General features: G+C 35.2%; 1 protein-coding gene and 1 non-coding gene across 2 annotated transcripts; both read right to left on the bottom strand.

Moving 5' to 3' along the window:
* Nucleotides 1-15,810: 15,810 nt before the first annotated feature.
* On the bottom strand, nt 15,811-15,916 carry LOC145013666 (small nucleolar RNA Z279/snoR105/snoR108). The gene has a single exon (XR_013665213.1). It is a non-coding gene; the product is annotated as a small nucleolar RNA Z279/snoR105/snoR108 (small nucleolar RNA).
* A 1,521-nt stretch (nt 15,917-17,437) lies between these two features.
* On the bottom strand, nt 17,438-20,849 carry LOC145012192 (Polynucleotidyl transferase, ribonuclease H-like superfamily protein). Its single transcript, XM_078970978.1, has 8 exons — nt 20,255-20,849; nt 19,963-20,093; nt 19,681-19,869; nt 19,447-19,559; nt 19,234-19,350; nt 19,052-19,166; nt 18,625-18,840; nt 17,438-18,113 (listed from the first exon to the last, which is right to left on the bottom strand). Exons 1-8 carry the CDS (start codon nt 20,611-20,613, stop codon nt 17,509-17,511), a joined length of 1,845 nt encoding a protein of 614 aa, XP_078827104.1. The 5' UTR covers nt 20,614-20,849; the 3' UTR covers nt 17,438-17,508.
* Between the last annotated feature and the right edge of the window lie 3,512 nt (nt 20,850-24,361).

Below are 24,361 nucleotides of genomic sequence, written 5' to 3'. Positions count from 1 at the left end.
GAGTTGGTGTGATATTTCAGATCATTTGAAGGTATGAAGCTCATACCTTGGTTGTTACTCATTTAGATCCGCTTTCCTAGTTATATTTTGTCACTTTTGGGCCATTTCCAAGGCCAATCCGAGTATTGTGCCTTTGAGGACGAAGAAGACTTCAGATCTCAGTACTTTTGGGTTCTAAAAGCTCAGAGTTGTTAGCTTTTTTCATCCATGGCTCCATTCTATGTCATAGACCACCATTTTTGCTTGGATTTGGTGTTTTAGCTTCATAACCCTTTGTATGCATGTAAAGGTAGAAACTTTATGTGTGATGCTAGCCTTAGGAGTCCAGATCTACGATTAGGAAGCAATGGAATGGACTGAAATCGACATAATGAAAATGATAAAGGTGGACTCGGCGAGTCTGTTCTTGGACTCGGCGAGTCTGTTCTTGGACTCGGCGAGTCAGGTCGAAACCATAACCTCTTCTGGATGCGAGTCGAGTCAGTGAGTTAAGGCAGTGACTCAATAGGTTGGTCAGAACTAGGACTAGGACTCAGAAGTTGAAGGACTCGATAAGTGGCGGGGTGACTCGGCGAGTCAAGTCGCGATTGTGGGGGTTTTTGAATTCATGAACTCAACGAGTCAATAGGCTAAATCGGCGAGTAGGGTCAACCTAAAAGGTTTACTTTGACCAAGACTTTGACTTTGACCAGGGTTTACTTAGTTTGACTTCTGGAGGTCAGTTTAGGACTAAGTGTTATATTGATATTGAAGCTCGGGGAGCTATTGGAGCAGCGGTTGGGGAGTTGTCAGATAGCATTCAGAAGAGTATCAGTCAGAGTTTCAACAGTGCAAGGTGAGTTTTCCTTTTGTGTGGATGGGTCTACGGCCACAATGCCGACCCATGTAGATATGAGTAGGAAGACCCGGTGGTTAGCCCTAGGCACTGTATGCTAGTATGATATTCAAGACCAAGGTCTAATGTTAGTGGGCGGGTGCCCAAGGATCGGTTTACATGATAGTTTATACTTGTTATCTGTGTGATACATGTATGTGCCTGGTAAGGAGGTGAGTGTGGGCGAGGTCCTGTATCTCACCAATATCAGAGGGTGGACGGTGTTCCATACCTCATTAGTAGTAGAGCAGGGGATAGGCCCTAGATAGGAGTGGAGTGAGTGTGGGTAAGGTCCTGTATCTCACTTACAGCAGAATCTTGGACATGGTTCCATGACTCATTAGTAGCAGGTCAGGGGCGAGGCCCAAGACAGGCGAGGCCTTAGTACACGAATGCAGTAGTGAATGCTCAGTTTATGTGTTATATGCCATTGTTATATGTAGTATGTGTTTAGCGGGCGGGGCCCAGAGATAGGCGGGGCCTAAGAGAAACAGATATGTATCCGAGCAGGGCTCGAAGACAGGCGGGGCCGATATAGCGGGCGAGGCCCGAAGTAGCGGGTGTAACCCAATATATGCGGTATGTGATTATGCAGGGTATGTGGTAGGTTGGGGAACTCACTAAGTTTCGTGCTTACGGTTTTCAGTTTTGGTTTCAGGTACTTCCAGGTATTGCCAACTATGCAATACGTGCCTTAATAATCATACAATCATAACATTTATGCTCCCACTATCATGATGATTATTATAAAACATAACTTATGCTCCCACTAGCTTCGACATGTATTCATAAACATCTTAACTTCCAGAAAAACAATACTTATTGAATTTCTTAAGTTCATGTTTCTAGTACTTAGTGCTTTGATAATCTTTTATCAAGGCTTCTTGAACTTATACACTTTTGCCTTAGATAGTTCATATGTGTGTCTTAACAATTAAGACTAATTGCCAAACCTCACAATTCAAATTATGGAAAGGGATGCCGTAACCATGATCGAATTTGAGAATGCAATTTTACAATCACTATCTTTTAAAATCTTTCTTAGTGAAAACATTTTCTCACAATCATTTTTATGAAGGAGGAAATCTTATGACACTTAGATATAAACGGTGTATGTGTTCCTATCCATGTGAATTTGTTAAAAACCAAAGTTTACGACAAATTCAAACTCATATGGATCGAACTTTCTTAATCTTGATTTCTTGCCTTATGGTAGCACAGCTGCCCACCACGTCTTCCAAGTAGTTAAGTAGCTCACCTTTTCCTATCAATGTACTTTCCATTGATCAAGGTCCTTGCCTTTTATGCATTCAAATAAGAACTCATAGGACTCACATGCATAATTAACTCGATTGGATTGGCACAGAAACAAAATAATGTCTTCACGATAGGTTGTAAACCTCAACTCGTGTGCTAGTGATGATTGATAAGGTTTATTTGATTTGTTCTTGAAACTTTTCAAGACCATTAAGACTCCCACTGACTCCTTGACATATAAGCTTCTTTTGTCAATAAACATTTCTTGACAAACAAATATTCAAGAGTTAGTGTAGTTTTATCAAAACACTTCATAAATTGGTCGTAGTTGGTCTTTGTCTTATCCAAGACATCACAACTTTCCACATTTGATGAATGTTATAAACTTTTAAAACCTTTCACTTATTGTCACAATCTTAACTTTAAGACTTGTTATTGGAACGAAGTATGATTGACTTCTTGATTTGACCATTTCTTCAATCTTTGATTCCTCTTCTTGGACATACAATTGTACCAAGATTCACTTAGAGGATCAATTGAGATATGGTTCTTAATCATTATGACCTATCATAAAGCATAAAAGCTACTCTCCCTTCTTCTTAGAATGGAGAAACTCTTATCTTTCTGCCTACTTGATTCTTCTTATTCGTTTTGCTATTGATCTAAACCCTTTAATCAATTCAAAATTACACTTAATCTTGTAAGTGTAATCATATTTACTAAGCCTTTAGTAAATCATGACGAATATCTTTGTTACTCTTATGGTGAACTTGATCAATACACAACTTTGTGTACTCGATCTCCTAGTCCTTCACTTGACACTTTGTCAATGAGTTAGTCTAATTTCCAAATACGTAATTTCTCATTCATCGTGCATCCACATTGCATGATTCCAAGTTTCTATCCAATTAAAACTTGGGCGATGAGAAACTCTCCCTATTTGGTAAATTCTCGACATTTCCATAAATAACATAACTAAGAATCATATCCATTCGTTGTAGAAATATGCAAACATCAATTTTCACATAACGATTTCATTGCAAGGAAGTAAACAAATAAATAAATAAGTCAAACAAAATTTATTTTATTTATAAAAGCAGCGGAAAACATTTGTCCTTACAATGCAAAATCTATTGAAAACTATGTAAAAGGAAATTTTCTAACAACTCTATCATAACTATCTAAGCTCAAAATCCAATCTTCAAGTCCATGCGATCGAGATCCATCACTTGTGATTAGATTCATCTTGCTCTCTTATCAAGCTTCCTTTCTTTTCACCGATCCTTCAAAACATTCAAATGCAATCTTATCACATCATGTATTAAGAATCAATGAATAGGAACTTAATGGAGTTAGATAGTGGATTCTTACCTAAAGCGTAGTCATACTTTTGACTCTCCCATCTCTTAGATCTCTTAGGTAAATAGGGCAACTTCGTCTCTAATGCCCCTTCTCTTGGCAATCAAAGCAAATTGACTCTTTTGGAACAACACATGGAACTACCTCAGACATCGCCTTTCTCTTATGATCAAACTTTTCGATCATTGCATGTCTTTCATTGCCATTGTCTATATCTATAGAGGTCTTGAAGGCAGATTCACCAATCAACTTTGCTTTTCTATTGCGCCAAACCATTGCTGATTCAGCAGCAATAACCATATAGGTTAGATCTATAAGGTTCACGTCGTGGTTCATCATATAGTACTCTCTTACGAACTTACTATATAAGTTAGGAAGTGACCGAAGAACCCAATCAACAACCATCACTTCACCGACAACGGATCCCATCATTCTTAATCTATCAATGTGTGACTTCATCCCTAAGACGTGTGCACACACCGACTTGCCCTCTTTATGTTTACTTGCCAAAAGGGCTTGAGTGATATTGAACTTTTCAATTTTACAATCTTGTGGGTTAGGGAGAATAATTGGAGGAGGAGGAGGAAGTGAAGCATGATTTCTTGTTCCTCGATCCAATCGTGGAATATCATCTTCATGTGGAATGCTTGTTCCACGGGATTGAGAAGACCATAGTTGTCGAACTTTGACATCGGGAGAAAAACGAATTCAAGTTAGTTGATTGATTGAGTCCTTGGTAAATCACCCAAATGAAATTCCAAGGCTAGGACCCAACACAATATCCTACAACTCGGGAGAGGGATGCCGTAACCCAAATCGCAGAACATTTGAAGGTAAGTGAATGACGATTCACTAATTTCCACCATGAAAAACGAAAAATAAATTTAAGTTTTAAATCTATGAAAACTCCTAGATCCTTTGAGATTCATTGAACATTTCAATGGCATGTTTAAATCTCGATATGCCCCTCTAGTTTGTGACTGGGATGCCGAGGATCACAAAGCGGGTGTGAATAACCATGCAAACTACATGGTGCCCTCACATGTTACAATCACCTATTCGATGTGCCGGTAAACCACACACGCTCCACCGAACTATGACAAACATTGAGTCACCCTTTGCTACCTTTGCTTAGAACCCTTTAGTGTGCCGATAAACCACACACACTCCACTAACGTCTTCGCAAGGGCACAAAGTGTAATTTCATGGAATTGCATCAATTCACTTTTTGCCTAAGTAACTAAGATTGGGAATTTGAAAAACATTTAGTTACTTGGTATTTCATTATACTTATAATGGAAGGTTTCGTCCTATCCTACCCGTTCGGCTAACGACCCTTCACTAGTCAAGAGTGCGTTGGGTAAGAGTGGATACCCATTCAATCGCCATTTTATAGGCAATTTCCTTAAACACCCCTTATAGACCAGCTTCGTGAATGAGGCCTACTAACGGTAAGACTGACTTTTACTCATACATATATATAATGTTATACTTTTAATGTTATATATATAGTATAGGGTGTATTTTATACTTTTAAAATACTATGTGGTTAACTTCAATAATTACACTTTTAATTCAATTAAATTGTTAACCTAAACTTTTATGGATTTATTAACCCTCTTTTAATTATACTCCTTAATTAATTAATAAAACCATAAGGGTGTGATTTGAACTTTTCAAAACATTACTAGAGTTTTAGAATTTAACATTTCTAATTAAACTTTTAATCAACTTTTAAATTCCAAAACTTGAGGGCAAGTTTTGAAACCTTTTTCAAAACATTAGGGTTTTAACTATTTAAATTTCAAAACAACAAAACTTTTGGGGTTCAAATTTAAACTATAAAACCTAAAGGGATTAATTTGAAACTATTCCAAACTTTGTCAAGAATATTCTAGATCACATAATTCAAATAAGGCAATTAACTATAATTGGTGGTTATCTAATTAGATCTAGTTCAAATTCTTGCAAGATGATGATCAAATAATTTCCATAACTTCACATATATCAAATAAGGTAACAATTATCTAATTAGATGACCAAAATCTTTTATTTTGACAAGGATAATCATAAGGGATTAATAAAATTCGAATTTTATTAAGTTTAAACAATTATGGTAATTATCCTAAGTCATAATAGGTAAAAATCCCGAAAATCCGCCTGTCTGACGAGTTGACTCGTCGAGTTAGGCATGGACTCGGCGAGTTCAGCCATGGACTCGACGAGTCCAGCCTCCACAATCCAAAAAATCGAATTTTTTAGTTACACAATGCATCAATACAATTGAAACCAATCTAGTCTCTGATACCACTGATGGGTTTTGGTCATAAGACATCCTATGTGCTCATACAAACCCTAATGCTTGGATCTAGGTTTCTCTATTGTACATGCTTTGAATCCAAGACTATAAACCCTAACTCTAGCATTCAAATAATCATATTAACACAAGAATGAGTTTATAATGTTACCTTGATTGTTATGTAGCAATAACAATCCCAAATCTCCTTGTATTGACTTTGGAAGGCTTAGAGTCACAAGTGTCACTCCTCTAATGGTTCACAAACACCATAAGCAAGAGGATGAAGAGGAGAGAGGTTGGAGGCTGCCAAAAACGTGTGTAAACCCTTACAAGAAGCTTAGCCTCGTTTTTGAGCCTTAAGGGGTCTTTATATAGTTGGGCTATTAGGGTTATCTAACAAGGAAACCCTAATTTGGATGCTTAAGCCCTAAGCAACCCATAGACTCCTTTAATTAAGCCCATGGACGATTTCCTTATGGGTTTCCCATTAGAATTCGTCCATCCCTTAATACAAGGCAATCCATGGCCCAAATCATAATTATCTTATAATTACAATTCCAGTCCCTTAAGTTTAATTAATCTCTTTTAGTCACAAAACTAATTACCAATTAATTATTGACTAATATTAATTAAACAATATGATTTCTCCTTTAATATATTATTCCCATAATATATTAATAAATCATATTTAATCCTTACTCTCCATAAATCATCCTATCAAGTTGCTTTGGTGAAGGCAACCCAAAAGGACCATGCACCATCGGGTCAAGTACATACCAAAATAGTTATGGACTTAGACACTAATCCAACAGGAAGAGCTCAGGGTGATCGCATGGCACACACTATTGATTAGTCAGTCTAGGATGTTTTACTCTGAAAATGGAAATATGTTTTGGAATTAACACTCTGAATTATGATAGGATTTATTTATGGTTTGACAATTATGAATTAAGTAATGTTTTAAAAAGAAATTTTTAGACTGTATTTTTGGGACGTTACAGTGACCATGGTTGTCACTGAGGTTGGATGTAGGGGCACCACTACCCACCCTGCTTGTACCGCTAGCATTCATCTGGGACATTACAATAGCCACGATGGCTATCACAGCTTCTTGGAAGACAGTTGGGTCGTACTGAGGATGTCACACCCCAAAACCAAGAATGGCGGAAACGTTCTGGGGCGGAGGACGTCATGTAAAGTATCACAACACAGTAAATGTAAATAAGCAAACAACATCATCCATTGCATTAAATATAAAATTTTAATACAAGCGTGTTCCGTACAGTTTTAGACACCAAAAATATAATTTAAATCAAAATAGTATGATGAGTCTTGAATGCGCTCCATCTTCTCAAAAGCTAGCATCGGTACCTGTCTACTGATGACCTGAGAATACAAGTTATTTTGAAAGAGTTTATCAGCATTAAGCTGGTGAATTCATAAGTATTTTAGTGTCGAGGTTTGTTATCAAAACGTTTGAACCTGTCGCAAGTATGAGTTGTAAATGTATGTAAGTGTTTGTAAAAGTTTGAATCTCTCAGAAAAACCTATATTTTCTGTTAAAGTAGCCCTCTACCAAGGCTTAACTAGTTTTGTATGCTCGTTTGAGGTAAAAGTGTGTAATTTCCCAAGTGTAACTATCATTTATCAAAATATAGTTTGTACATTAAAGTTTAAGTGAGGTTATCACCAAAATGTAATGGGTAAATTATTGTAGTACTGTAGTTTTGTTTTATAGGAACTACTGCTGTACTAACTACCTTAAACCGGGTTTATATTAAGGTATCATGTGATAAATTGCACCATACTATCGACTGGTAACATCGATAACGTATAGTCGAAAAATAAGGTATGATGTTTGGCACCCGCAGACCTGTCGGTCCCACTGTAGCTAGCAGCGAGGTGTAGGATAGTCAATCCAGTATAGATCTATACGCAAACTCACGCTCTCCCTCCAAGAGACTCTGGCTACAACTCGGGTCATGACAATTAAGACATGCTCCCATACAGTGGATCACAATTGTTAACGTATTCGTGTATATGCAATGTAATGTTGCTTGTTCTAGTATCGTTGTATATGTTCTCTTAGTAATAAGTATTGACTCCTGAATGAACTGACTCGTTGATCTAGAAATTGTAGTAGTATGATCCCGTGTTACCCCGATGGTAACTTACTAATGATGTGCTGATAAGTATGAATATGGAAGTACTTTTATGTCTATACATGTATATATGATATATAACTAATATTGAAACGACCCTCGGATGGTCACCCGAAATTCCACCAGACCACATCCAAATCGAGGAAAAGGAAATAGGACAGGTGGCTTTCCTAAGCCCTTTAAACATTATTTATACAGCTATACATATATGGGCATGCAAATTTATAGGTAGTAAAACAAAGTTTACAATAAAGCATTTGATAAGTAAAAGAGTTTGTAAAACATTTTGAAGTAAAACAGTTTGAACAGTGATAAAATCATTGGTTTCCTAGTTATTAATCACATGTGATTAATGCAATCACATGTGATCGAAGCAATAACTATAAGTGTTTAACTTGTATCCCCCCCCCCCCCATAAAGTATTTAAAACATTTAAAAGCATTTCAAAGGTTGAATAAAAGGGTATGAACTCACTTGGAAGTTTTGAAGATAACGAGATCGAAAACCGGGCAGAGTTTTGTCTCGGGAAACGGATTTTTCTCGGGATTCTCGGGAATCTCGGGAGTAAAATCGACCCTCGGGACTTGAGCAAAAAGACCAGAGCTTCGGGTTTGAACGGGCACGGAAATCGAGGAAAGATCGTGAGAGAAAGAGAGAAAATGAACAAATTTTTCGGAAAGGCTCGCATCCCTTTTATAGGGGTGCTGAACCGCCTCCGAACGCGGGGCGTACGGGCGTACGCAGCGCGTACCCGTACATCATCGCTTACGTATTTCGGATGGTGCGGGTCGGATGGGACAGCGGGTCGGGTAGCTTCGCATAGGGCGACGTGAACGATCCGAGGCCGTGCCCTCGAGTACGCGGGGCGTACGAGGGTACGCGGCGCGTACCTCGGCCCTAGGCTGACTCCTCTTCGGATAATACCGAATTTTTAATAAAAATTATATATAAATTATTTATCAAACTTCAAAAATTCATATCTCCTTCATACGAACTCCGTTTTCGACGTTCTTTATATCCCCGCGAAGGTGAGACTACGATCTACAACTTTCGTTTAGATTCCGTTGGCAAATTCCGAAATTATTTTTATTATTTATTTATTAAAATGACATGATTAAGGAACTTCTTTAAAAATTCATAACTTCTTTATCTGACGTCGGTTTTTGCCAGACTTTTTACCGTTGAAATACCATTGTCGAGACCTTCGATTCTCGTTTAGGTCATTCTGGCCAAATGTCGCTCGATCTCCGTTTCGAGTTTTTAGCTGTCTGTTGCTAAGCTGAACTTGGAAAAATCATAACTTCAATATACGAAGTCGGATTTGGGCGTTCTTTTTACGTACGATCATGGTTTAATGATATTTAAACATAGAAGAATTTAAATAGAAACTTTTTGGACATTTTATTATCAAAGTTAATTTTATTAACTCAAAAATGTTTACAATACTTGACCTATTAGGCTATTACAAAGAGTTGAAATATCGGGTTGTCACAGAGGAGGTGGCGGCGTCGGATCTGTCGGGGAATTGTTGTTCTTTTTGATGGGTCTCTTCCTTGGAGGCATCTTATTCTAAAAGAATCAAGAAGAGGAGGATGGTAAGTCCCCTCGAATCAAGAGATATGAAACAAGATATATCTCAACCAGATAGGTAAAGTGTTCTACTAAGCGATATACAAAGAAAGGCTACCAATACAAGTAAACTATCGCTAGAAAGCAATAAGTAGCAACACTTGGAATGAATCTCTACACTGAGTTCGGCTCTAACTAAAATACTCGTATAGTATTTTAACGTTGTGTGTCCTATTCTATAGTTCTCTTATTGTATATAGCTTGGTAAGTTTTAGGCTTGTTGCAACACCACAGTCACTCCCAAACACATGTTGGTCATGTCTCAATAAATATAGTTGATCAGGCTATATTAATTCCAATCATGATTACATAAATATCTAGGTATAACTTCAGTGTCCAACATCCAAATACTTTTGTTTTGTTCTACTTGTGATATTCTTTTTGGTATGTATATATACCTGTATACTTCCTATAAGATACTTATATTTTTAAAATGTATACTTTTAGTACAGAGCACTTCGGTCCCTTAGTTTTTATTGTTGTATACCATGTAAGGTTCGGTATACTTAGTTCACTATAAACAATAGCTTTGATACCAATCTGTCACACTCCCAAACCAAAACGGCGAAAACGTTCGGGGGGTGGAGGACATCATGTACAGTATCACAACAATTGCATCATAGTAATCAAAGTAAACACAACCATTACATTAAAATATAGATATTTACATCTGTTTGTTTCATAGTTTGAGTACATCAAAAGTATACAAAATAACAAGACGTGACTCTATACGCTCCATCTTCTCAAAAGCCTGTGGGAGTACCTGTTTAATGATTTCCTGAGAATACAAGCGATCTTGAAAGAGTGTCAGCACAAAGTTGGTGAGTTCATAAAATGTTTTTGTAATGAAAATCTGTCATTGAATCTGTAAAATGTTTGTATGCTTCTCAAGAAAATCCAATATTTTCTAAAGTGTATGTGCGTTAATGTATTCTGTAGTAATGTATCAAGTATTAGTTTGTATGCCTGGTTACCACCAGCTGTATTGTATATCGTTGTTTTGAATGAAAACCCTTTGTATGAAAACCCTGGCTACCACCAGAAATGTATAGAATGTTCAGTTGAAAATCCTGGTTACCACAAGTATGTAGAGTATATTTTGTTTGAAAACCCTGGTTACTACCAGTATGTATAGTAGTTTTATTACTTAAAATAAAACCATGTATTGTATCCCTGGAATCCTCCAGTGTAATGTATAGTAGCTCTATTAATGAAAATAAAACTAATTAAGAATGAAATCTCGTAAACAAAGGTTAGTTTATACTATTGTGAGTCGTATAACCATGCTTGATATGACTAGTGACCTCTACGACATTCTTCAGGCGTTGGACGGTATGATATTTGTCATCTCAGGCATGCTTTTCTAACTGTAGCTAGCAGTTCAGGTGTGGGATTGTCAGTCTCGAATAGATCTATTCACAAATCTCACGCTCTCCCTCTAGAAGACTCTGGTTACACTAAATGATAGGATTTAGCCGGTACCCCAAAAGTTACAATTGAAGAGTTGTCTCACAATCCTGTATTAACTAGTTTACGTGTAATTTTGCATCGTTCTTTTGTATCTGAAACCGTTTGTATACTTTGTAGAGTATTAATAATTATACTTAAATAATTATTTAGTATTTTAATCTTGAAATTCGAAGTTAGTAATGTATATCACAACTAAGTATGCCATAGTTTATATGTTTTTTAATGTATAAGCTCTAAATTTGTAAAACTGTGCATTGAAATCCCAAACTATACCAATTATAGTTTATGTGTAATGTTGTGTACTTGGTTCATGAATTGATCTAAAAACTTTCCAATTATAAAAGCGTAGGGGTATGAACTCACTATTAGTTGCGTGAAAGTTTCGGACAACGAAATTGGAAATGAAGACCCTCGGGTTGATGTACGCAGCACTTAACGGGATCCTAATAACAATTAAATGCATAAGATCATTATATTAGCGGAACCATTAATTATAGTGTTGGAAAAACACTTGCTTTTGGTTTATGAATGTTACTGGGACTCAATTGAATCGGAAAAAACGGGTTTTCAGCCAAGTTCACGACTTGGAAGGGTTTGCGGTCGTGAACTGTTCTAGGACGTGAACAGCCCCTTGAATGGTTTACGGCCGTGAATGATGTTCTTGAAAGAAATATAAAGGTTTGAAGGGTTTACGGCCATGAACTGATTTTGGTCCTTGAAGATTTGAAGGGTTTGCGGTTGTGAACTCAAGAACAACAATACTGGATTTGATGAAAAACGTATTTTAGAGGTTTCACTACAACACCCAAAGGTGACTCTTGATGATTTTCGGAAGAAAATTAGGTATTTTTGTGTTTGCGATTGAGAGGTTAGAGAGAGAATGGGTGATTTTTCGGTCAGAAAAATGTAAATGAGGGGTAGGAGCACATATATATAGGTTGGGTTCATGGTTAGTGGAGGGGTCCACCGGCCATGAACAATTTACGACCCTGATCGGGTTCACGGCCGTGAACACCAGTCAGGCCGGTTTTCGTTGTTTTTCGAAGAAACTCGGGTTTTCACACGTTTTTTGTTCCGAGTTTTATATAAAATTTTATTATATATAACTTAAATGATTTTCCAACCCATAAGAATTTGACGGAACTAAATAAAAGTTCAAAATTTATTTAACGAAATCGGCTAACGTTAACGGAAAAAGGTTCGGGTTGTCACATTTATGCCATGGAGTCTCTCAAAGGCTCTAGATCTGAAGGTTCTTTCCACAAGGGACATCCAAATCCCAAACACCACCACTATTGAGCCAAAACTTGAGAAAAATACCTTAAAACTAGATCTAAACTCTAAATAAGCAAGGTAAGAGCTTTATACCTCAGGTGAACCAGAAATGAAGCTCTACTTCTGTATCTACTCTTCTCCTTCACTTCCTTGCTCCTTCCTCAAGTCTCTTCTTCTTCAAAACCACAAGAAAGAACACACAATAATGGCTTAAAAACGCTCAAATATGGATTAGGGTTTCGTGGCTATGGTTTGGGGTGATGGAGGCTGCAAATGAGGCCAACTTTTGGAGGTTAAGGTTTTTAAATAGGGTGCAAAACCCTGAAATTAGGGTTTCATTCTGGCAGCCTCACTCGTCGAGTAGAGGCTCTCATCTCGATGAGTAGAATTCAAATCCCGCGTCCAAATTTCCATTCATACTCGACGATTTTAGGGCCTCCAACTCGTCGAGTTCCTGAACAAAATGCATAAATCTTATTTAAAATACATACCAAGAGTCGGGCGTTAGAATGTTGCTCCATTCTCTTCTAGAATGTTAGTAACTTCCAAAAGTGTCAATGATCAAGTTGAGTTGTTTCTTAAATATATAACCACGTGTTCATGATGGACCATGATCAAAATGTATGTGTCATTGAGAACTTGGATGTGCCTTCATTGTACATGATGTGCCATGTGAAATCTTGTTGAGCCATCAATGTGATCATGTTGATCCATTGACTTAAGATGAGCCACCAAGTATTCATGTTGATCCGTCAACGTATTGTTGAGCCATAGAGTTGTGGATAAGCCAACAATGTTTCTGATGAGCCATCAATATTCTAGATGATCCACCAATATCTTGATGCTCCACATATAATCTAGATGTGTCATCCGAGATCATGATGGTCCAACTTGCTTTCAGTAGGTGCTCCAAGTAAACTGAAAGTCCCCCATATCAACTGCAAGTGCTCCATGTAAGTTTCAACTGCTCCATGTTCAACAAGTGTTCCATGACAACTGCAAGTGCTCCATGTAAACTTCAAGTGCTCCAACATCTGATTCTTCAAACACTTGTTGAATTTTCAGGATCTTTCCAACCTGAAACATTTTGATAATGTTTATTAGAATGTAAATCAATACTTAACTTATTTCAAGTGACAATCACATAAAAATATTTCCAACACTAATGTATATATCATATATTGTGATGGATCGCAATTTATTGTCAAGTTGTATAATTCGTGTGTTCTTTTTGTTCTGGAATAATTTTTCAAGATCTAACCAAACTTGTCTAGCAAAATTGTCCCTTTTAGTACCATGTGAATAAATCCTTAAGAAAGAATTAAGAATAACCACATTTGGGTATTGAGGCCACCTTCTTCTATTCGGGATTCGTCGGTTTCAATGTCAGATCAACATAGGTTGCATCAATATGATCCTCACGTCATATCATTCATAAATAGTAGAGAATAACTCCCTACAAGATTCATCGTTTAGCCTCTCGAAGTCGAGAATAAGAGTTATATAAGACGTTATCTTGGTGATTCCAAAGGCTTTGCGAAGAGGAGTTGATTTGCATACATTGAATAAGAAAGATGATGAAGACTATGGTGGAGGATTAGGGTTCGGCATTCACAAAGTTGTCATTGGGAGAGAAAAGAGAAATGATGGAATAAAGAAGTGGATTTAAGATGATTTCGTTATTGGATTTGATACCATTTTACAGATTGATTTCTTTGCCAATCAAAAGAGATAATGTACGCATACACATATCGTACACGATAGAGGCCTCGGATCAGGCTAGCTACCATACTACATCAACTATGGGCTATTTACAAAATAAATAATTATAAAAAGTATACAATATACTAATAGAAAGGATAACTCATAAAACATAAGACCACCGATTAAACGTCAGCAAATAACAACACATATGAAGGAAGGTCTGGTGCATTCATCCATTATGTTATTGCCTCAAGTGTTGCAACATATCTAATCTTCTCGATAAAAGGTGCATTCATCTATGGTGTCACTACACGCATGCATAAAATATCGCAACACACCATTCCCCCTTCTACATTCCAGCCCTATGTTGGTTCAAAGAAAAACGAGGCCAAAAAGAAATTAAGAATAATGGTTGTGTATTTGGGCCAAAAAGAAATCGATATAGGTATTTGTATATGTTTATCTCCCCTCCACCTTAAAAATAAAATTTGCATGCCTGGGAAAGAAAGAAAGATATATAGAACACAATCATCTCCATATTGTTTTTTTTGTCTATATCTATTTCCCAACCCCTCGATTACCCCCCCCCCCCCCCCCCCCCCCAATGCCTTTATAAAATCTATGATTTTCGGGTCGAGTCTTGTTAGAGTTGGAGAGTGTCAATCTTGTGTATGTGCTAAATTTGAACTTGGAACCCCAAAAATCTTTGTGTGTGCTTGTATTGACTTGATTTATAAGTTTGGTAATGACTTTATGAGATGGAGATGGAGAGGGGGTATATTGAGTTAGGGTTAGGGTGGGGTTTTTTTTTTATATTTTTTTGTTATAAAAATACATAAAAAAACTAAAATGGTAGAAAAGTATTTTAAGTGCATTAAGATCAAAACCTCCAAAAACTTGACTTTTATGTAGTTTTCTCAAAAGTTAAAAACCTACGGATACATAATTTATTTTTGAGCAAACTTTAAAAAAACTCAACATACCTTTATCTTATTCTTAATAAAAAAAACCTTATATTAATTTTTGTGTTGAAATCAAAGCTCTAAAAAGCTAGTCATGGTTCCGCCATTACGCGCCATGACTCCAAGGTTTGTATCTACCGCAAAATTTTACTAAAACGCTGCTTGAATTCATATATGTGTATAAAATAGAATAATAATTGAAAATACATATAAAATTAATTAAAAATAGTAATTATATACAAAATTGTCGACTTAAATCACGTCTTACAGACGACGTGTCTCGCCAATGCTCGGAAAAACTTGAAGTTTAACATTGTCATCAAATCACACTTTACATTTGGTTAAAATCTCTATATATATTGAAATTGTCTAATTTGAAGTTTTGCGACCGATAAGTCCTAAACAACCACAAATATCATGTAACCAGTTCTCAAGGGTTTGATGGTTACAATCTTTTAGTTTCATAAAATGTAAAGGTTTGATCATACTAAAATATATATATATATATATATATATATATATATATATATATATATATATATATATATATATATATATATAGTGATCCCATTTTTATATGTTTCATGAACTAGGTGGTGGTGTTTCTCTAACATCCAAATTAGCATTTAAAAAAACATGAGTTTTAATATACGTTAGTAATTGTTTAAAAATCATATAACTATAAAATATGTTGAAATTCTCTAACTTTTTCTTTCACTTTTACAATAAAAATAAATAATAGTAATAGTATTTTTAAAATCTTTTAATAAAAATATAGAAAAACTTGTAAAAAAAAAAAATTGTTATTTTTTTAAATTAAGGATCAGATGGTACTGAGTTGAGATGCCCAATTGTCGTAACAGGCTTTAGGCGGACATCCCTTCTCGCATTTTTAAGTGCAAGCATTGACCACTCATCATATCCCATCAAAACGTGCCTGAAGGATCATGTTTTTCCCTTCCGACCATTAACCCATTTTATGCACCATCGCCTCTTCATATCTTCTATCCCAACACCGATGTGGGATGCCTCTCTACTCATTCCAAAACTAATTTCTTTCCTACTTTATTTTTCTTTTCTTTAATGAATTCGTTGAGACAAATAGCAGCTACAGAGTTACCATTTTAAAGTGAGTCAAAGCTATTTGTTAATAGTTTAGCATTTTATAAAACCATAACTTCCAATTAGTAAATACCGGTGCAAAATTAGATTTAAAGTCATTTTTTAACGGCATGGATTGTATTACAACCAACAAAATGCTAAAGAAAAGTCATATCACAAAGAAGAGTCAACATAAACATGGTTGTAAAGTCAAACAATTCCAACTAAAGAAAAAATATCAATGTCCCATATCGGCTAAAAAAATTAAAAAGAAAAAAAAAAAAAAAAAAAAAAAAAAAAAAAAAAGTCACTGAACAATATAGAAAGAGATGATCAATCGTCTTGTTTTACATAAAACGCAATCATATCAAATCAAAATGATATTTCCAAAAGTTAATCTTCTTACAAGCTCTACAATTTTTAAAGTCTTAAATGTCCTCAAACTACTTTATTACAACTATGTCACTTGTATATAAAACATTTTTTTTCTTCATTGTACACAAAAAAAAATTTGTTAAAATTATCTAATAAAACTTCATTTTTACAACATTTAAAACTCTGTTTTGATATGGAAATGGTCTTTGAAAATTCCTACAACAAAAAACTTCAAAAAATAAATATTTTTCAACTAAAATCTTATGATTTTCGTATTTTATAGGTCATACTTGCAAAATTTTCTCTAAGACCTTTTTTTGTCATTTCAGATGGACAAAACTACAATATGGCAAGTGCGACCTATAAAATTGATGGTTATTTTTAGAAAACCTTTAATTTTTATTTAGATATTGGTAAAAGCTTAATGGATTTATTTTGATTCATGGGAATGATGATGTTATACTATTTTGATTGATCATCAAGTGAAAGGTTCCAAAGTGTGGGTTAGCATTGTGAAACCTTGTAAAAAGTTTCATGAAAAATGAATTATTAGTTATAAAACCTCGAGAAAGAAAGTTGATAATGGAATAAATACTAGTTGACACTTGGTGTGGGAATTTCATTCTTAAAAATAAATTCCCCTGATTATTCGGATTAGTGAATAATGAAAATTGTAACATTCAAAAAATATGAAATGGAATCGTGGGCAATTGGGATTGGAGGCAACAAAGTGTTCACCAATTAGATATATTTGTTATAAGACCCAATTTGGACTATTTTGATGTAATAGTTTATACTTTATATAGCTCCTTACTAGTTTTTAATGCATGAATCTTTGAAGTTGTTAAATAAAAAGAATTTATTTGTTTTAGTCTTTTTCTCTATATTAAAATCATTTATTACAACCACTTTCCTTTTTCTTGTAATATTATCTCAAAGGTTATTCAATAAATCATCTAGACAACTACAATAATTAGAAAGTTACCAATGTAAAATTCAGCTTCAAAATTGGCTTTTGTTTGAGTTTAAAAGTCAAAAGAATCAAAGATCATCAAAATTAATCATCAGCTCACTGTTCCAATACACCTCATCAGACTCCACCTCACGACCCTCCGAGACCCTACACTCCGCTAACGAATCCGCCAAATCCACCCCTAAAATCTCAAATTTACAGACCCTTCTATAAGCTTCATAGCCTGCCCCCATCACCCCTTCTGCCGCCAGTTCCCGGAGCTCCTCACCGGAATCAATGGCGCCAAGAAACCACTCTGATACTCCACTTTTCCAGAACACAACAATCGCACAATTCTTGTCCACTAATCGGACATCAAAAAGATCATCTTCCGATAACCTTTCGTGGGAATTACAAAGCAAGTTCTTTAACTTTCCGGCGGATATGCCGCCTCTGAAACCCCATATGAATACTAGATTGCTGATGCTGATTTTTCTTGGATTATGAGTCCATACGCTGATGTCATCACCCTCATCTTGGAAGCCATTGGAGCCCTGATTGAACACATTTGAGTGGCGTTTAAGTAATGAAGGCCCGTTATCATGGGTGATTTTTAGGATAGAACATAGTTTAGCAAATAATTCGCTTATTCTCACAACATCATGGCCATGGTTCTTGTTTTCCTCCATCCTAGCTGTTCAAAGATAACAACTAATTAGATCTTACAAGCTTTCTAGGGATATTTTTAATGATAAGGATGAGAAGGGCGTTTATGTCTTTTGCAACAAACGAGATATCGAGAACAAGTCTCTATCTCACCTTTTTGGATGGGACAAAATAGTTAAATTTTTGTCCTGTTGACATCGGTCACACAGTCTCAGTCCAATGCATACCAAATGCAGTACAACCTGCATAGTTTGTCTTGGCATACGCAATAAATGGGGCCACTTGTTACGCATGACAAAACATATTCTACTGTAGTACTGTGTTTGGTATGCATTGGACTGAGACTGTATGACCGATGTCAACAGGACAAAATTTTAACTTTTTTGTCTCATCCAAAAAGGTGAGATAGAGGCTTGTTCTCGATATCTCGTTTGTTGCAAAAGACATAAATGTCCTTCTCATCCTTATCAATAAAAATTTCCTTAGAAAGCTTTTTCATTATATGTAAAAATTACCCTGGAAATTAGAATGTGACTAACCTTTTTGAGGTATTTCGATTTCTATAGGTGCAAAAAAGTTTCTTTTCAAGTAGGAAATAGCTGAAGGTAAATTGTTGTATTTACTTAGAGGGCCCACTTCCTTCATTAGATGATTGATGTCAAGTACATCAGGGAAAGCCGAGTGCAATGAGCTTTTGAATTCATCCATTGTGGATGGGAGTGGAGACAAGAATTTGGAATAAATAAATGCAAAATCTGCATAAAACAAGAAAAAAAGCTAAAAACAGAAGAACATGTTGTACTGTGTTTGACATGCATTGGACCAGGACACTTGTCCTGAAACTGTAACAGATGTTACAGAGACAAAAGCTGCAACTTTTTGTCCCATTCAGAAAGAATGAAACAAGGTAGGACAATAGTCACAATACAAGGGGCATAACCGTAAATTGTTGATATGGAGACAGACCGTTAAGAGAGTTATGAGCAACAACAGGTTTCCGAGAAGCTGAAATCAAATCGATCACCTCCCGAAAGCCACGAATACGTTTGCTTTGTTCCTCTTCTGTATCTTGAAGCTCTTTCTACAATTTGGAAGTCAAAATTGAACCATTGAAAGTCAAACATTAATAATCCACCGATGTATACTACCTTAAAAAGATCTCTATCTTCTTTTGAACTTGTTAAAACAACTCGAACAGCTTGAGTTCCTCCTCCTTTTGCAGGTATCGTTAATGGCACAACATTTTCATACTGGGATTTCACCATCTGTAGCATGCCCAATACATTGCTATTATAAGTAAAAACTAAAGCATATTCCTCCTTAAAAAAAGTATTGAAATTATTGCATTAACAAGAATAGACCTCAAATACAAGTTGCACTTGACGTTCACTGCAAACATCTATATTCAAAGAAGGTCTTGATCCATAATCTTCACCTCCTAATATAAGTTTCCTGAGAGAATTAACTAAAGCATCTGCAAACAACAAGAAGTAATTATTAATAATAATAAGATTCTTTTGGTTTTTGACTTAATGTGGACAGAACTTAATCTGGAAAGCTATATACATATCAGTATTCGATGTTTCTTTATTTACCATCAGTTCTTGTATCTGAACGTGTACAAGCACTTATCCAGTGTCCAACTTTAGATTTAATCCTTTCAACAAATACATTATCTGCAACTGAACGAGATGAAGGAGACTGGGTCACGTAATCACTTGAAACTGGATTCTCGATTTGAATTTTTGCTGCTGATTCTTGTGCTCTGGACAAGTAAGATATACCTTAAAGGGGAGAGTAAAGAAAAGGGAACTCAGATAGAAGCAAGTTGATCAGAAACCGGACCATTTTGAGGAAGAAGAAGAGATGGGGTTTACCATCATTTATGCAGAGATTGAAGTCAAAATCATCTCGAGCCATAGAAGCTAAATACGATGGTTGACATGAAAAACTGTAACAGGGCATCCCTGTTTTCAGTTCATCCCTCGGGAATAAATGGAAGTTGAACCTACAGATGAATAGAGAAAACAGTTTTGATCATTAATCTGTTTATTATTGATTGGGGCGATCAATATATTCTGGAATATCAATTCAAATTCAAGGATATTTCGATGTATCCGAATTAGATGTATGCATGTAAAAAACGAGATAGGATTAATGCAGACTTACGGGTGAGCTGTAAGCTTATTGGAAGCCCTAATAGAAAAAGGGCAAACAGCAAACTGAAGAATCTGAAACCTCTCGGCGGCATACTTGGCCTTCAGGTATGCGGTTTCAGCGGTGTCGAAGGGAAGAATTCGATGCCATGGGGACGAGTAAGAACCGGTGTTCTTCAACGAAACCGCCACAAAATCTGATTCCGATATGTGGTTCTTAATATCATCGAGTGAATCTACGAAATTAGACTTGGTGACCTGTTTTATAGGCCATTGAGGACGGCGGACGGCGGTGGGTTTTTGGTTGAAGAAAGAGAAGTTAGATGTCTGGGTGCAAAGGAAGCGCCTCCACACCATTGGAAATGATGGCATCAGCGATCAGCTGTTGTCTTCGTGCTCAAAGGAACATTTGAGACTGATATACTTATTTGCAGGTGTTTGGAATTAAAGAAGACCAAGAAAAACCTAAACCATTTCTGCTCTCTTTTCAGGGTTGCCAAAACCCTTAAACCATTTCTTCTCTCGTCGTTTCAGCCTTTCAGGGTATAGCCACGAGAAACAGAACAGCAAACAAATTTTGTTTCGTTTAATTCAAAATTGTAAGTTATCTACCGAGATTCATAAAAATGGTGATTATTAAAACAACTTATTAGTCAGTTTATTAGTCTTTTTACATCGTGATATGTTTGAATAAAAGTAATTTATTTCGATAGAAAACCTTTAATAAATCGGTTATTTATTACCTTATAAACTAACAAATAATAAGTATTTTTTGTTAAACTCCCCTAATAATAATAATAAAAATAATTACCATAGCTCCAAGATATTCCAAAGTTTGTAGGAGATGGTTCTATTTTAACAATGATGCTAAACATCCTTTTGAGAATTGCATCGCTTACAATTCTAATGTCTAATCATTGATTGAAACGTCCACTCTTTCAACTTAAAACCCCCTTATCGGGTGCTTAAGTGTTACGTGGTGACTGGTGAGAAACGCGGAACAGAATTTGAGACTCATGACAAAAGTGAGAAAGAGAGCCCTTAGATTACTAAGGTAAGGTTTAGTTTGCAGAATCTTTTAGAGTAAATTAAATTCATCAAGGAATTGAAATATGTAAAAAAAATTGGAATCTAATTTTATATTTTGTTTGGTTCGGAAGAAATGAAATTGGAATCTAATTTTATATTTTGTTTGGTTGGTTGAAATGAAATTAAAATCAAACTATGTTCGGTTTGATTCGCAAGCATGTCATATTAATTTAATTTCAATATTGTAAATGGCAAAATTGTCTTCTTGTTTTTCTGTTTTACTTTGTTTTAACTTATATATAAAGCTATATGATAATATATATATATATATATATATATATATATATATATATATATATGGTAAATGATGGTGGTGGGTGACGGTGGTGGTGGTTGGTGTCGGTGGCGGAATTTGTGGCTAGTGGTGATGATGGTGGTGTCGACATGGTGATGGGTGATGGTGGTGGTATCAACGTTTGTGGTGGGTGACGGTGATTGCGATAGTGGTAGTTGTTGTGGTGGTAGCGAAGGTCGATTGATTTTAACAAATAGGGTTTTCATATGTAGTTAAAAAAATATATTGTAATCTCATATTTTCAATCATTAATTGGATTTTAATTCGTTCATCCTCTTGATGAAAAGTTCATCTCATTCACGCTTCCAATTCATTCGTAAAAGTTGAACCAGACATATAAAAATGATTTAATTAAATTCCAATTCTTCATAATTTCATAGATTTTGGCCAACCAAACAACCATTGTGTTTTCAGTCAAGTTACTATGTAAAAATTGCTAAAGATTTAAAAAAAAAAAAAAAAAAAAAAAAAAAAAAAAAAAAAAACTTACGATCATTATATTTTGCTAGAAGTTTAAGGACTTTATAAGGAAAGTAATTTTTCCTTTCATTTTTCTTATAAATAATATAAACAACATCGTTGGCATCGGAAATCCATGAGTTTTGGTAGCAGTGAAAGCGGAAAGGGGGCGACAGGTGGTCGTTTTTCGATGGTGGTGACGATGTGGCGAAGCAGACGATTATGTAATGTTCAGACATTTTGATGGAGGCGGGGGAGAGAAAAAAACCAAATAGATGAGATAAGGCGGTGAAAAAGAATCGGCGGGGTGCATGAAAAGGTTGTAGAATAAGGGCGGTAAAACGTAGTAAACTAAAGTGGCAAAAGTCATTAACCTAAAAACTTAATTTGGGGCAAATATAGAAAATAGATAAAAAAAAAAAATAGACAAATAAGAAGGGTTCACAAGGGAAACCTTAATATATATATATATATATATATATATATATATATATATATATATATATCCATATATTCTAATAAAAGAGTAGTTTTTAATCTCCTTTTGACATGTGTCATCATATTAAGCCTCATAATTAATGCAAATTTTATTTTTCTTTTGCTATGTTTTCAATTTATTATGTCTTATAATTAATGCATACCATTTGTCAACATATTGATTTTTTATTTCAAATTTCTTATTCTAATTACATTAAATTAACAATATTAGAATAAAAATTAAAATAAATTTAATTCAAATTATAAAGTAATATAATTTTACATATTTATTTAAATCAATGATTATAATTTTATATAAATAAAAAAAACTTTTAATTAATAATTTATTTAAAATAAGTTATTAATAATTTAAAATTTGAACTATTAAAGTTTAATTAATTTTATAACCGTGGTTCCCACGGTTATATATATATATATATATATATATATATATATATATATATATATATATATATATATATATATATATATATATATATATACTACCTTATAAAAGAAATCTTACTATTTCTATAAATAGAATCAATATAATAATAATATTTTTTTAAGACGTTCAAGTCTTTAAGCTTAAAGTACAACCAACTGTTAATATAATAATATTATAATATATATCTTACAAATGATAATGTTAGGGATACAAGTATTAAAAACACATTTAAATTAGTATTTCCTTATTTTTAGGGATTGAATTAGTGTTTTCATCAATTTGACCCAACTTGTACTCCTAAAATATCTCTTCTCTGGTATCTGGTGCATTCAAAATCTGAAACACTTTTTTTCGACAAATCGTTTGAAATTTAAAAGCTCATTCAAATTGGAGTTCCTTAATTTTTTGCAGAAAATATAGTTGACTGGAGACTAATTCAAATTTTCATCTCCTTTTCCTCCATGGAATCCACCACCACAATATTTTTTGGTTTTGGCATTGCACATTTTTTATTTTTGTGAAACCGATCGATAATGGTGCAAGTGTTCTCTCCGAATGAAACCAATTGCTTGAAAGAAACTATTCGTCGCCGCCGCTTTGCGCGGGCAAACGGCTAGTGTGTGTGTGTGTGTGTATAAACATTTTATGTCAAACATAATGCATAATCATATAGAAAGAATCAAAATATAGAGTTCTGGATCGGGAGCTGAAGGAACACCCTCATCAGGTGAGTCCGGATCAAAATCAGGGACAGGTGTATCAGGCGCGGGATCGGATCCGGTATCGGGTTCGGGTTCGGGATCGGTAGCGTGTGCGGACGTGAGAGCATGATCAATGCAGACAGCACAAAGGGTTGTTGTGGAGGTCGTGGGGCGGAATTGGTTTATCAATAAGAAACGATGATAGGATCAAGGTGACCGACACGTCCGCAAGAAATTCTTGTAACGAGAGTGAGGCAAAAGGAGTCGTCGTAGAGGAACCATCAAAGGAAAAACTGAGCTCATCAAAGCGAGCATGTCGGGTAATAAAAATATGAGACGAGACCAAGTCAAGTCATTAATAGCCTTTGTATTGAGAATGATACGCAATAAATATACATGATGGCTTGGAGGAGACAACTTGTGAGTCGAATAATCACGAAGATACGGATAGACCCGACACCCAAACGGATGAAAAATGTCATAAGCAGGGACCCGATTAAATAACAATTAAACACAGACTTCACATAGAGCACCTTAGTGGGAAGGCGATTAATGGTGTACACGGCCGAACTAAAAGCATGAACCCAATATTGAGCCAGAATGTAACCATGAAACATCATAGTAAGTCCGGTTTCCATAATGTGGTATTTT

This window comes from Lactuca saligna, chromosome 8 (assembly GCF_052625555.1).
Source record: "Lactuca saligna cultivar CGN05327 chromosome 8, ASM5262555v1, whole genome shotgun sequence".
Classification (NCBI taxonomy): Eukaryota; Viridiplantae; Streptophyta; class Magnoliopsida; order Asterales; family Asteraceae; genus Lactuca; species Lactuca saligna.
This window is presented reverse-complemented; position numbering and strand designations above follow the sequence as displayed.

Coding starts and splice junctions, on each gene's coding strand:
- LOC145012192 (XM_078970978.1), bottom strand. CDS start 20,613: ATGCCATCATTTCCAATGGTGTGGAGGCGCTTCCTTTGCACCCAGACA. Junction 20,094..20,254: donor AATAAGCTTACAGCTCACCC/GTAAGTCTGCAT, acceptor ATTCATCTGTAG/GTTCAACTTCCATTTATTCC. Junction 19,351..19,446: donor AAGTGCAACTTGTATTTGAG/GTCTATTCTTGT, acceptor GGCATGCTACAG/ATGGTGAAATCCCAGTATGA.